This window comes from Neltuma alba, unplaced genomic scaffold, assembly GCF_004799145.2.
Source record: "Neltuma alba isolate B1F8T4 unplaced genomic scaffold, ASM479914v2 tig00013021_pilon, whole genome shotgun sequence".
Classification (NCBI taxonomy): Eukaryota; Viridiplantae; Streptophyta; class Magnoliopsida; order Fabales; family Fabaceae; genus Neltuma; species Neltuma alba.
Window position 1 is genome coordinate 14,093 of NW_021637368.1, and position 14,710 is coordinate 28,802.

The window sequence follows — 14,710 nt, forward strand, 5'->3', positions numbered from 1 at the left end:
GATGATTATTATGTTTTAATTAGGGACCAGTGTGTAATTCTCCCATGAAACTATACAACGTCTCACTTTCACTAAACAACACAAATTAAATACACCTATATAAACATAGGGGTGCCTGCTCGATTTTAAGATACAAGCATTGGAAAAACGAATTACAGGGCATTACCTCCATTGTTTCCCTTATACAACCATGTAATGGCTTCCCCCGATTCAAAATGAGAATGGTTTTATAAGAGACCCTACAAAAAAGCTCAAGACAGTGCAAATTAAGCATTTCACGTAAACTCATGATTAGAGGATTTTCCTATATCTTCAAATTTTCCTATATCTTCACGGCAGTTATTCCACTACAGGAATATACGAAGAATTAAAAGATTTTCAGGTAAACCAGAAGTGCATCCAGCAGAGAAAACAATAGAGAATACCCCAAGTAAATAGGCATGATCTTATAGATATCTCAGAGTTCTCACTACGAGATAAATGAATCGCTTAAGGTACAATACTTGATTTAGTAACCTTCTTGTTTCTTCTAGATCAACATATTTTTAAATAACATTATTACATAAACTTAAGAATAAATAAAAGGGAAACTAAGAATTACTATACTAAAGTATTGTACACTTGGAAAGAAGCAATACTTTTCCTTCAACAGCTAAAAATTATGTCAAACTTATGAGTATTGGATATCAAAACTAAACAGCAAATAACCGAAGTGGACAAGAGATACAGTGGCGGCAACCGGAGAGCAGAAGCTTTAGAAATTTAGATACCAAAATTGCAAGCTTGGACAAATTCTAGATTGTAGTCAACATACTTTGTCCACAATGGCTTGAATTGAGTCATTGCAATGTCAAGCCATGGCTTCATATTACCATTGAAGTGCACCACTGCTGCATTACTAATCTCATCCATGCTGATGCTCGGGTTATAGCCAAGTCCCAGAACATGCCATGACTTATCTAAGGGCTTCGTTGTCGAGTAATATGTAATTAGCCCTGGTGGCAATGTCCCCAGTTTCCACAAGGTTCGATTTTCATTCTGCAACAAAATAACATATCCCGTGAGATATGGTAAGTAAAGAAGGATGCAAAACAGTAGTATAATTTCAAAGTATTTCAAATTAAAGAAGGTAACGAGAATGATCAGTAACAATATCCCTATAATCTCTTCCAATTTTAGAATATTCAGCATCTAATATTGCTACTAGTGGTGCATTTAACAACTTATAAATATGGTATTGAGTAAGCCAATGCTGCAAGCGGATTGAACTTCAAAAAAAGGAAAAGAAGAAAAAGGATTTAACGGATAAAGCAAATGTTAATAGAAAGTTTCATTCCTTACCAGATTCTGCCAGTAATGATACTCTTCTGTGCATTTTTCCCTTCTCCAAGCATCCAAATCAAAGAAGTTCATCCCATAAGCCCAAGCACAGGCCTTTGGGTTAAATTTTGCCTTAATCAAGGGGTGTGAAAAATTCATGTACTGTGCATATCTATGGAATGACCCAAAACATGTTTCTACTGCCCCATTCACCTTTCCATCCATATCAATCTTCCATAACCCAGTCAGGTCCTTCTGAACCACTATGTCATCATCCAAAAACAGAATTCTATGCAGCTTAGGATACATTTCGGGCAAGTAGAACCTGAGATGGTTCAGGATTGATAAATATTTTGGATTCCTGAACTTCATATTGGTTGTGTCCTTTGTTGCATTCTCGAGCTTGTTCTCAAAGTAAAATCTCTGCAGGTTAGCAGATTCCAATTGCCTAAGGACTGGCACATAAGAGGAATTCAAGAATTTGTAGTCCTCAACTGCCTTAACCTCAATGTGTGCTCCATTATAATCCTTCAACTTAAACATCACTTGCATGGCTCCAAGATTCATCTTGTCAGTAACAACATGAAACACATGCTTCCATGGTTCCTTAGCATTCTTGGTCGCTGAATTGACCACAACAGATGCTGCAATCACATTATCAGAGAATATGGCATAGTGGTAAAGGTTTGGGTCTTCCAATTCCGGAGCAGGCACCTTTCCCTCATCAGAATACTTCTCTGGATTTGCAATCCGCTCCTCCATTAACCGCATTGACAAACAATGCAAGCTCTTAGGAATTGATTTGGCAGCAATCAGGCTCGAGAAAGCCCCCTGCTTCTTTGCCTTGGTTAATTGCTCATTAACAGCGAAAATCGTGTCCTTCAACTTTTGAATCTTGAGCTGATTATCAAAAGACTCCTTGGCCTCACTGATAACCTGGCGTGTAACTTTGATGCGCTCTTTCACATCCTTCTCCAACTGCCGAAGCACTGATTCATCAATGGGAGCAGCATCAGAGTTGAAAAGCGCCCGGTATTGGGGTTTATTCATAAGATCTGAGAAATTGCGAGAGAGATCAGCAAATATCCTGACGATCTTTGAGCTCTCAAGCTTGAGCTTTCGCGCATAAGATGCATACACCAGAGCCAACGATCGATGATCATCAGCTTGCTTCCGGATCTGGTCCAGGCGAGGCTTGAGGGGATCCGTTTTGAGCGCGAGTACGGATCTCCTAACAGACTCGAACCCGCGTGCTCCATCTTCGTAACCCTAGTTTAAAAGCAACAGACAAATAAAAAGGATTAATTAGTTTCAAAATTGGCTAGCTTTCAGCTCTCACATCTCTTCTTCCAACTTACAGAATAGCTAATCCTTTTCGACTAAGTTTCCCGTTCAAAACTTCCCAAATAAAAATGAATGCTTCTTCCTCCCCCCGCCGGTGTTGGGGGGGGGGGGGGAGATAAATATCAAACCAAATTAGATCCAGGGCGAGCCTAATGCTCCCCAATTGGAACGGTAAAACAAGATTCCCTAGCGAGAACCCCAATTTTACTCTTCAAAAGAGATCAAAAAAGAAGAAAACAAATCCAGGCAATTCCCGGGGTACTCCGGAATCTGTTTCCTAGCCAGGTACCTTTTCCCGGAAAGGAAGAAAACGAGAAACAAGAAAAAGTGGAAAGCCTTAAAAGCGAAGTAAGAAAATAGAACCTTACCAACTGAGATTGATCTGGAGAGTAAGAATGGGAGGTGAAGAGGAAGGAGAGAGTGAAGACAAGGCATAGAGCAACAGTAATGGCAGAGGCTAAAACTCTGAAGGAGAAGGCGAAGCTGGGGATGCCACCACCAGCGGCGCGTGGAAATCGAGAGGACGGCATTATCGATTCAGAGCGGATTGATCGCCTCGGAAGCACTTAACTCACTGGCGAACGGAGTCAATCGCGGGAAATTGAAAACGATGCTGCTTCGTGTTTCTGCGAGTGGCTTGGCCACTGCCAGAGGGACAAAAGAGGAAGACAGAGAGGCAGAGAAAGAAAAGGACGCGGTGTGGGGTCAGCCGGGAACCGGACAAGGCGGTGACACTGGCAGGGGAATGATTCTAGCGGAGATGGTAGATCTGAGTTCAATTTATAGGAGTACCAGTGATGAAATAAATTCAGAACAAGTCAGCATGATTTATTTTATACTATGACTGTGTTTAATATAAAATCTATTTAATTAATTTGATTAGATTAAAAAAATTAGATAAATTAGGTAATTATAAGAAATACGACATATTTTTCTTAAAATACCATAATTATTTTTTTTAATATCCTCCCTCCCTTTTCTAATTGATTACGGTTGAAGGCCCATAGAGATAATTTAGAAAAAAATTGATAAATATGATAAATAAGTCTTATATTTAGAATCAAAATCAACTCAATAATTAGGTTCTATGTTAAGGACTTAAGGACGGGGGAGTACTATTTATTTATACATTTAGATATTCTATTTTATATTGATATCATTATTAATGTATTTATATAAATTATAAAAAGAATTCCACCGATTAATGTTAGTCTCACTAAAAAATGGAGGTAGGAATAAATCACGCTCTTATCAAGTGGCCTATGATATAGCCTGACCTGTTTAAAGGACTATAACTTATTTAGAGGCCTTTTAAAATAAACAAGCTAAATTTCTTATTTTAAAGTCAGGCCTAAAAATTTACAAACCTGATTTGATTAAAAAAATTTTAAATATATTTTTTTGATTATATGTAATATATAACATTATAGTAGAATTATTTTAAAATACTAGGGTTTATTTCACTTATGAGGGTAACCTTCTCTCCCTCATTAGTAGAAAAGGACATGCTCCCTTAAGTCCCTAACTACTTGATTTGCTCTTCCAAATGGAGAGTCTTGAGATTGGCTCACTTAAATAATTGAGTTATACACAATTAAAGAATGTATATTAGACTTCTATCAATTATATTTATTCATATGTAAGTGTCAAGGATCAAATATGTAATCACCTAGTGCATAGGCTAGAATTTATATTAGTCATGCCAACTTAAAATTAATCTATTTGAGCAATATTTATAATACCCCTCTTACCATTGTTTAACAATACTTAGTTTTTATATCATATTTTTTAATTAAACTATACGTACAATACATCAATTCAGATTTGAGTGTGAAACTTTATCTAAACATGACAGGTAACATTGTCACTAGGATAATTTCCTATTGACAAAAATATGTCATTGTGTGGGGGTGTGATGTAAAATTGTCCGGTTAAGAAAATATTGAGAGGCTTGAGTTTTTTCTAACCTTTAGGGGACCCACATTAATTTATATTAGTACAGTATATATCAATTGATTGATTGTCGTTAAGTGCCTATAAGTTGGCGGCAGAATGTGAAAATAAGATTATTTTATTGTTCCATTTTCAAACTTTTTCTTTTTGCCTCAGTAAGTTGGATTTCCATGCCGACAACAGCTAAGTATGCATTATGGAATTGCCATTATAGGCTTTAAGTTAGGTTTTGGCATCTTTCAATGTTTGGCCATATTTGCCACACATTATTTGTACATATCCCTTAGGTCTTAAAAAAGTTATTTAACCACATTCATGGTTTTATCATTATTTTAAAAATTTATAATAGATATTACCTCCGGTCCTTAATATAAGATCTCATTCAACTTTTATTTTGCTCCTAAATATAAGACTCCAATTCATTTTGTCTGTCATACTTATTTTTTTTCCCAAGATAGTCCTTCTAGTAATGGTAGTTCTAACTAATAAACTTGATTAACAAGAATATTTAGAAAGACAACATCTATTTATTACAAATAACTAATTTAACTAGTTTCCTTAATTTACTCAAATTAGTTAACTAGTTTTTATATTAAAGACCTGAAGTAGTATTAAATAAAGATAAGTAAATAAGTTAAGCCTATTAAACAAAACAAATAAAATAGAATTTTTTTAAAAAAAAATTATGTGTCGGCATGAGGACATAGAAAGGGATGGAGAAGGATAGGAGCCTTGCATATAAAAATCCAAATAACAAGAACATAAAATGAGTTGTAAATAATACCTTTTCCCTATTTTTGGTGTGGATGTAAGTCAAGGACAATTTTTCAACCTTTTATTTAATACAATTTTTGCAACCCTTTCAATTCAACTTTTTGCAGCGGAACAAACTGGACTTAAAACTTTAGGCCCAAAATAAACTAAACCAGATCCATTAGCTTATATTTATTAGATGCAATGCTCTGTCAAATCTCAGGATACGCACATTCGGTAATAAGCCTTAATGTAAAAGGTATTTAATTGAATTGGGTATATTAAAGAAGCAAAATAAATTACTTAATTATGATAAACATGACATGATCTCCTTTAAATACTCATATATAATATTATATTATACATCATTTTATAAGTTAGATAAATTAGTTGAGAGAAAAATAATAAATATGAGAAATAAAATAGATTAAATACCTTCATTTAGATTTTAGATAATTTCTATATTATATTTAGGACTCGCTAATAAAATTTTTAAAATTGAGTTGGACCATTATTTATAATAAAAATCACACATGACAAGATTTGATTGGAAAATTGAGCTTAATGCATATAAGCAAATAAACCTAAATTTTATGAAAGGAATAGGGATAATAGTAGCAATAGTAGTGCGTATTTACAGGGAAAATCAAAGCCTGGCCCAAATTATTCACCTAAAAGATATGTACATAATGTAGCATCAAGCAAGTTTCACATTTCAATATATACTCGATATAAAATTTATAGAAAATCGCTTAATATATGAATTATGAATCATTGTCCTCACTCTTTAGATTCTACATATATATATATATATATATATATATAATGTACCAGATCCTATCTGATTATAAAGAAATGGACATATCTGACAAAGAAGGAGGGAAAAGAACAAACAAACAAGAAAAGAAAGAAATGAAATGGAGATAAAAGAATTAGTACTATGGTGCACTATTTTCAGTCTGTGAGTGAGTGATAATGGATTTGTCTATGGGCTCACACTGCTCAAGATTAACAGTGTGCATCAAAAAGATTCCATTCATTCCACTTTGCCCTTATTTTATGCTCACAAGCATATCATATGTGTTTGACAAAAAACACCAGGCTATTTCTAGACCTCAACTGACAATGTTGTTTAAATCATCATAATATTGAATATCTAAGTTTTTTACAATTATAAAATATAAAAATGAATGTTTAGAATACATTTAGCAATAGACTTAGAATAAACTTATAAAATTGGATGTGAACTATTCATTCTACATATCAACAAGAGTATGTTCAAATGCTTTATCACACATTTAAGTGAACCATATTTATGGAGGAGAGATTCATTCTTTCTCAAAAGCACATACTTTACTGGTTTACCTTCTGTAAGTATTTTCAGGAAGTTGGGTTTGACTACATTACACAATTAAATTTTTGTGTGTTCCTTTTTCTTCAAAGCATGAATGTACAAAGCAGAGAATCCAATTACAACATGATATGTGCAATTATTACTATCCATCATAGAAAGCAGAAAATGCAGTTTGATAAGCATTAATATAGCCTTTAACTAACTGTATAGCAATCAGTACTGTTATCTCTATGATGAAACTGCAGATTATGATTGTTCTTGTTGCCTTGCACAGAGCCTCCTAACAAGAAAATATCTTAGCTCTATCATAAGATCCTTTTTACATCAACTCAAAAAAGCATCAATAATTGAAGGGGGGAAAAAGCTTCATTGTATCAGAATTCAGAAATGATCATATTTACTTGTTATAATAAACGAATGCACAATATTTCTGCGAAGCAGGTGAGTGAAATCTCTATAGTTCAGTGGATCTTTTTTCTGCCATGCTTGCTTACATGGTGCAACAATCCAATGCTTTTGAGGGCTTTTGAGATTTTGACCAGACTTGGCTTTCTCATTCCCAAGTTCACCTTCCCTGCTGAGAATTTCAGTGCCTGCAAGCAGCAATACTTGCTCTCCATACCCTTTTCTTTCTCTTCTTCTTCTTCCTCCTCCTCCTCGTCTTCTTCATCTTCATCACCATCATTAACTTCACTTTTTGTGCTTTCTTTCACTTTATCATGTTCTGTGTCTTCATAAGTTTCCCAAAGCAAATCCATAGCTTCACTATTCCTACTTCCATCATCCACATTGTGTCTCTCCTCATAAAGCTTGAAAGCTAACGTCCTTCTCCATTCCTTCTCCTTTCTCATTGATCCATAGCTTCTTCCTCGGTAGTCCCAGTATCTATCAGGAGTCCCAAAGTATTCTTCTTCTTCTTCTTCACTGTTGTTTACACTAGTACTGTCTTTAGCGTCAATTATGGTACCACTGCGCATAACCTTGGATCCACTTCTCAGGGTCATTTTTTCTTTGCTTTCCCCTTTATTGGGCTCTGTGTCCAGTGGTTTGACTTCCTTGTCTCTCTTTTGACAAAAGATGTCTTCCAGCTTTGCGTTTTTTCCAACCTTGTCAACATCATCATCTTCCCCACCTGGTTTTTCTTCTAAATTAACAGTAGGATCTTCAATTAGATCCACATGACTTCGACTCCTTCCTTCTTCACCAGAACAGTCAGATTCTGAGAAATCTTCCGCAAGAACTTCATTGCATTTCTTTTCACAGAACTTGTTCTCTTCTGCAATTGGCCTAGCAGCTCTCACCTCACCTTTATCTTTCTCAAAAGGGTTTTCATCAAAACTAACATTTGGCGCTTTTTCCTGTGGACCCACACGATTTATTGATTCTCTTCCATCATTACCTGAATACCCAGATTCTGAGAAATTTTCCTCGAGAACTTCATTGCATTCCTTTTCACAGAACCTGTTCTCTTCTGCAGTTGGCCTGGCCGTTTCCACTTTACCATCATCATCATCTTTCCGAAATAGTTTTTGACCAAAATTACCGTTTGGCTTATTTTCCGTTGGGCCCACATGAGCTCTTGATTCTCTTCCTTCTTCACCTGAGTACCCAGATTCTGAACAATGTCCCTCAAGAACTTCAATGACTGGTGCTCGGAACACATCAAGATATGCTTGAACCTCCTCAAAGCACCTGATTTCCTCATCATTTTCGTCATTCTTGGAGTAAAGCTTTCGAGCTAGAGATTCAACAACTGAGAGAAGAAAACCCAATTTGGAGTCAGAACTTCGAGAATAATCATCATTGCCATGATCAAGGTTGGGAGGAAAGAGAGCGAGAAGGAAGAGTGTGGTAAAGAACAAAGGAAAAAAGGAACAGAGGAGGTAAGGCGAGAGAAAGATGAAGAAAAACATGTTGAACAAATGAGAAAGAAGAAGAAAAAACGATATCTTGTTGGCCTTTCTGGAGCTTGAGAAAGAAAACTCAGACATTTTTCTTTTCTTTTGAAGAGAGTAGCACCAGTAACAATGGAGCTTGAAGGGAAATGGAAGAAAGCGCGAGAAAATGTAGAATGAGGATTGTGTAAAAAGAAAGTGGCGAAGATGGAGATTGAAGAAGAAACGGCGTGAAAAGAGGAAAGACAGAAACTGGCAAAGGGCATATCTTTGTGAATTTGACTGATATCATTCTTTTGCAATCAGAATCTTTCTATTTATCGAGCTTTACTCGTGATTCCATTATAATTATTACAGCATAATTTTCTCGCATTGCCTCAAATTCGATAAAAACAAATATTTAAATATGTTAAAAATATATTTGCTTACAAAATTAAGAATATCATGGATAGTTTTTAAATGGTTGATGTAACGATGCTGCGAAAACTATTATTAGTAGATTTTTTTTAAAAAAAAATTACAGATGCAGAATATTTTCGTGGCACTGGCAATATTAAAAAATCTAAATTAGAATATTTTATTACCTTTTATCAATTTTGAAGCTTTAAATGTAAATGTTTTTTAGTCTAATTTTTTTTAATTTTGTTTCATGTAATTTTTTCCCCCTTGCACACTATAGAAATGTCGAAATAAATTATGAGAAAACGTCATTTATTCTTTATCAAAAAGAAAATTCCAAGAGCTTTTGTCATCAATTTTTGTAAACTTAGAGATATTTTGAATTGTCTGAAATTATAAGAAACATTTTTTTTAAAAATAAAATCTCTCATAAAATTCACATGTATAAAAACATTTTTGAAATTTATATTAGAATTTAATCGCAAGTCTTGCATGAGTCAATGCAAATCAAATATATGACACAGCGGTCAAGAATTATGAAAAATAGTTACCCAAAATATACGTTTGAAAAAGGAAAAAAAAAAAATACTCACTTGACTTTTTTTTTTATTAAAGACTTTGATAAGTAAATCAAATCAAGAACTTTTATGAACATTGATTTTATACTTATGGTGGAAAAATTTATTGCGTTTATATATTTTTTTTAATGAAAACTGAAAATCATATCTCAGAAAAAGAAAATACAAGAGCTCAAACCTTATCTTTCATCAACCTCCACTTGTTGGACTAAGAGGAGGAGAATGATCAAATAGCTCAAAAAGTTATTGTGTTTATATTTTCATAACTAAATTGGTATCATTTAATATTCAATATTTACCATTTAGAATGAAATTTCATTAAGCGTACTTGTTATGAAGACTTTAACTTAATATTTCCCGCCGGCCAGAGATTAGTCTTAAATTCAAAGTGATTTAAGAATACTCTAAATTATATTAAAAAAATTAAGTTTAATTATGGTATAAATAATTACGTGTTTTTATAAATAAATTATTATGGATAATTTTTTTCCAGTTTTGTGACAGTCATTTAACATGTTACACTATCAATTAATTCATTTAGCGTGATTTTTTTAATTTATTGAAAAAAAAACTCAAAATCTTATTTAGGAAGGATAAATCCATGGGAGAATGACGCATAAGTACTATTAAAAGGGAAAAATGATAATAAAAGACCATCAATTTGAGAAACAACATAGATATACAAACATTTAACTAAAAAATAATTGAACAAAAATCCCTTTATACGGTTGGCAAAATATAGCTTGGTTGTAAATTCCCAAAGGTCAGTTCCAAATCTCACAATTGCAAATATGTTATAAGGGGCAACTCGTAAAAGTTTTATAAAGCTAGAAAATGTAGCTGTAAATACCAAAGTTCAGTTGTAAAAGTTAGAAGATTAGTTGTAGGAATTTTTTACAACTGAACTTTTATGATTTACAATTATATGGTTGCAAATTTTATAAAAATTTCACAATTGACAACCCATTTGCAATTAATCTTTCATAATCTCTTTATTTTTATGTTTTAATCTTAGTCCTTTTCTGCCATTTCATAACCTCATGTCTTTTAATAATTTTTTTTTTATGAATGATCAATCGTCATAAAAAAATGTTAATATAATAAGGTACAGCTTCTGAAGTCTGGGAGAGTTGTTTGTTAACTTTTAAATATAATGGAAAATATTTGCAAACGGCTCCTTACTGACTTGAAGTTCAAGAATTTCATATAATTTAAGTCATACAAGTCATTATGGTGGGCAAAGGCAATAAAAATGAACAACGGAGAAGATTTGGCATTGTTATTATGATAGATTTGGTTTCACAATGTTTTTTGGCCACCGAGTTGGTTTCATAATGAATTAAAAATTATTGATTTAAAATACTTTAAACTTTACTTGAACCATTGAAGAATTCCATAGTTGTGTGCCCTCTCCATCCCGATTTGTAGGTCCTGATTTTTATTTCCATTTTGTCCCTAAACATCAATTTTGATCCAAATTTCTAACTATAATTAACATTTATTTTTAGTATCACTCTTATTTAAAAGGCTTAAATTATTGTAGTGTTAAATGGAAAGAAAAGAGTAGTTCTCACAGGAAAGGAGCACCATGAAACGCTCTCTCTAACAGCCTCTCCCTTCCACCAATGAAGCTCATGGTATAATGCTTGAGCTTATAATGCCTACAACATTACATAATTCTGTGGCACGACCTAAATTCAATAATGATTCTGACTCTCTTTTCTTTTGGCATAAGCCAAAACTAATCCTAACTCCTTGAATTCTTAGTTATCAACTTAAATAAATAAATAAAATCAGATGCTTAGTCTTGCAAGTTGCAATTAATAGCACCGCTAAGTGGACATAACTTCTAAAGCAGATTAATCTAGACGACAATCTTCACTCTAAGTGTTGCACAAAAACATGTTCACAAATTCAATACAATAAGGTCAAAACATTAAAAGCTTCCAAAGCAGCCATATTCACCATTACAACCACTTAAAACACTCTCACATTGTATTTCTAAATGCAAGTGAAGCTGTTTCATTCAGTCATAACAGGTTTGTTCTCATTGGCTTTGGGTTTCTGTTCTTTTGGTTTCTGCTCTTCCACTTTCCTGAAATAAAAAGCAAAAAATATTAATTCAAAAGTAGATCTCCAAAACAGGATCAATACCAGCAAAACATCTCATCACAACAAAAAATATATCACAAATTACAAACACAATTCAATGAGTCAAACATTTTGAGAAGCCCTATTGATCAGAATTCAATTTGCTCACTGAAATCATATACTCACAGTGTGGAGTCATCCAGTTCAAAGGTCAAGTTTCACTCATCATTATGCACACAATGGAAGAGAGATGATATGATAGTGGTGCCATTTAGTAAAAGGAATTTGTATCTCATCAACCCTTCCACTGTCAAGTCATCACCAGATGCAGAAGATAACTGCAGAGATAAATCTAACAAAACTAGTATAAGCCACAGAAAATACTCTCTCCAGACCTAAATGTAAGACCTATTTTATAATTTAAATTACATAACAAAATGGATCTCATATTTAGGACAGGAGGAGTATTTATCAAGGTCTCGCAATCATGTTTGGCTCAAGGAAACCAATTGAAGTCCTAATGCAGTATTATTCTAGTGTTGGGTGAATGCAACAAAATCTATTGAGGAGAGCGCCACAGAATAACAAAAGGTCAACCTAAAAACGAACATCGTTCATAAGCAAGTGAAGTGCAGCAACCATATGCATAACTACATATTGCCTCTTGCGGTAACCCCAGGTGCAAACTGATTATACAATCAAGTGAAGGCTAGGAACAATAATCATTTCCCTGATTACAAGCTTACAACTCCAAACTTTCACGTAAAAGAAAGAAACACATTATCTTAGGTTTAAACAGATTAATTTGAACGTTAAACTAGGTACATAGAAATATGATGATAGTACCATCAATTTCTTCCAACTTTCACATTTCAACCAATATAACTATATGCTTAATCAAAACAACTTTTTCCTGATCCATCCACAGATTTCAAGACAACAATCAGAAATAACGTTTCCGCTCAATCATGGTTCATTTTTCATAATGAAGCAAGTCACCAACCGCTCATTAAACCCAACAAGCAGCCAGTTCCTAAGTCCTAAAATTCGTCATCTAACATTCAAGGTTCTGACAACAGACCAACATTTGTAAAAAATTTTCACAAGCCTCATCTCACTTATGGTTCAAGGGAAACGGAGGAGAAGGAAGGGGAGGGAAATTTTTGAAGATCTCGATTTAAAAAATTAGAAAAGTGGGGTTATAAAATTTTTAAAAGAGCAAACAAAAGTAACTTGAATTTTTTAACTCCACTTCTCCAATTCTTTAAATTAGGCTCATTAAGATTTTCCCTTCCCACTTAAAGTTTCGATTCTTAAAAAATTCTGCCACTCTAACAGAAGATAACTATTTTAAGAGCTATCTAAACCCAGTCGTAGAAGAATAAGACATAGCCACTCAGCCAAAACAACCAGCACACCTACTTCCATCCAAAGGAACATAAAATGAGCCTAATAAGTGATGAGTGCGAAACAGGACATCAACACGTATCTGATAGTGTCTACGATAAGATATATATATATTCTCTAACCAAGCGAGCAGAGCCCATATAATATTTGAGGGGAAAAATACGCAATTAATTCTAGTTTGCTCCTTCTTGAACAGTACCTTAACTCAAACCAAAGTTTCAACGAGAAAAGGAGAAGACGACAAACCTCTTGTCTGAGGAGCCTCCCTTCTGACTTAGGAAGGATCGGAAAAGAGGAGAGTTAACGTCGTAGATCATTGTGACTCCGATGATTTCCTGACAGCCAACGATTCAAGCTTAACCCTAGTTCTCCCCCAGCGTCGCCGAGTTTCTACAACCACCGTTTACACCACGGCGTGGTAAATTTATAATTGAGGATCGCTAGCGGGTCGAATTTACGGGTCAATTCGCTCGGAAAAGTTCTGATCCGTTTCCAATATGGGCCTTGAAGCTCAATGGGCTTTCATTCTAGGCCCAAATGAAAATACCTACAGAAAAATATGACAGTCTTCAACTCCCCTAGTGACAAAACAAGATTTACCAAAAAGACTTTAATAGGAGGATATTTATGTACAGCTAAAAAAAATTTATCAAAAGATTTTAAGAAAGTTTGTAGTAAAAAATTTAAGTAAGTTTCTTGAAACTATAAACTTCTGAAAATTTGATAATAATTTTGTGAAATTTTATAATATTTTCCAAAATTCACATGCAAATTTAAGGTGATTTTTTTAATTGTATGAGGGCATGACTTTTTTCATCGCATATAATTTGTTCCGTTAGTTATATATACTTTTGTAATTCTATTTATAAGTCATTTATAATATGTTTTTCCAGACCTAAAATTTTTTTAAATTCTTATTAACTGTATCTTAAAATTTAATAACTTTTTAACTTAATCTCTATTCAATATAATAAAGAAAATAATAACTTTTTGCCAACTTAAGAAAATAATAATTATACAATAATAAATGAATGAAAGAAATAATATATTTATATTAAAAATTTAATGAAGTCACTTATAATAAAGATTTGCTTAGAATTGGGATGGGATTCTTTCATGTAGCTTTTTAAATGATAATTTACGAAATACAAGATAAATATATAAGAAAAGTTTTGTGTTGATTTATATCAAAGTGTTTATAATGCAGGTACAAACAAACGCTAAATCGGATTAAAAAATATTATCTCTACCTTATAAATAATATCTGAAGAGATATAATCAAATAAAAATAAAGATGATATATTTAGGCATTTGACGCAAATTTCATTTATTATGTATAAAGTTATATATATATAATATTCATGAAATTTTTGATAGATTTTAAGCGGATCGCTTGGCTTCAGTTTTTTGCCAACACTTGGTTCAAGTTGATGATTGAATATTCAGAATCATAGCCAGAGTGACCGATGAATGGGCTCTCGAAATTGACGAGCAACCCAAAGTTCAATCCGAATTTGCTTGCTTCAGGGAAACACGGAATAGTCATAAACCCACACACCTAACTCCACCGGTATTTCTGGACAATCGCAAGGGCATTACCGACATTTCACTGTGAT

At 33.5% G+C, this 14,710-nt stretch overlaps 2 protein-coding genes across 2 annotated transcripts; both read right to left on the reverse strand.

Moving 5' to 3' along the window:
• Positions 1-417: 417 nt before the first annotated feature.
• Positions 418-3,343, reverse strand: LOC114733618 (galacturonosyltransferase 8). The gene is made up of 3 exons (XM_028921107.1): positions 3,033-3,343; positions 1,342-2,589; positions 418-1,038 (listed from the first exon to the last, which is right to left on the reverse strand). The coding sequence occupies exons 1-3, from the start codon at positions 3,192-3,194 to the stop codon at positions 763-765; spliced, it is 1,686 nt and encodes a 561-aa protein (XP_028776940.1). The 5' UTR covers positions 3,195-3,343; the 3' UTR covers positions 418-762.
• An 8,103-nt stretch (positions 3,344-11,446) lies between these two features.
• Positions 11,447-13,486, reverse strand: LOC114733617 (wound-induced basic protein). Its single transcript, XM_028921106.1, has 2 exons — positions 13,341-13,486; positions 11,447-11,691 (listed from the first exon to the last, which is right to left on the reverse strand). Exons 1-2 carry the CDS (start codon positions 13,409-13,411, stop codon positions 11,619-11,621), a joined length of 144 nt encoding a protein of 47 aa, XP_028776939.1. The 5' UTR covers positions 13,412-13,486; the 3' UTR covers positions 11,447-11,618.
• Between the last annotated feature and the right edge of the window lie 1,224 nt (positions 13,487-14,710).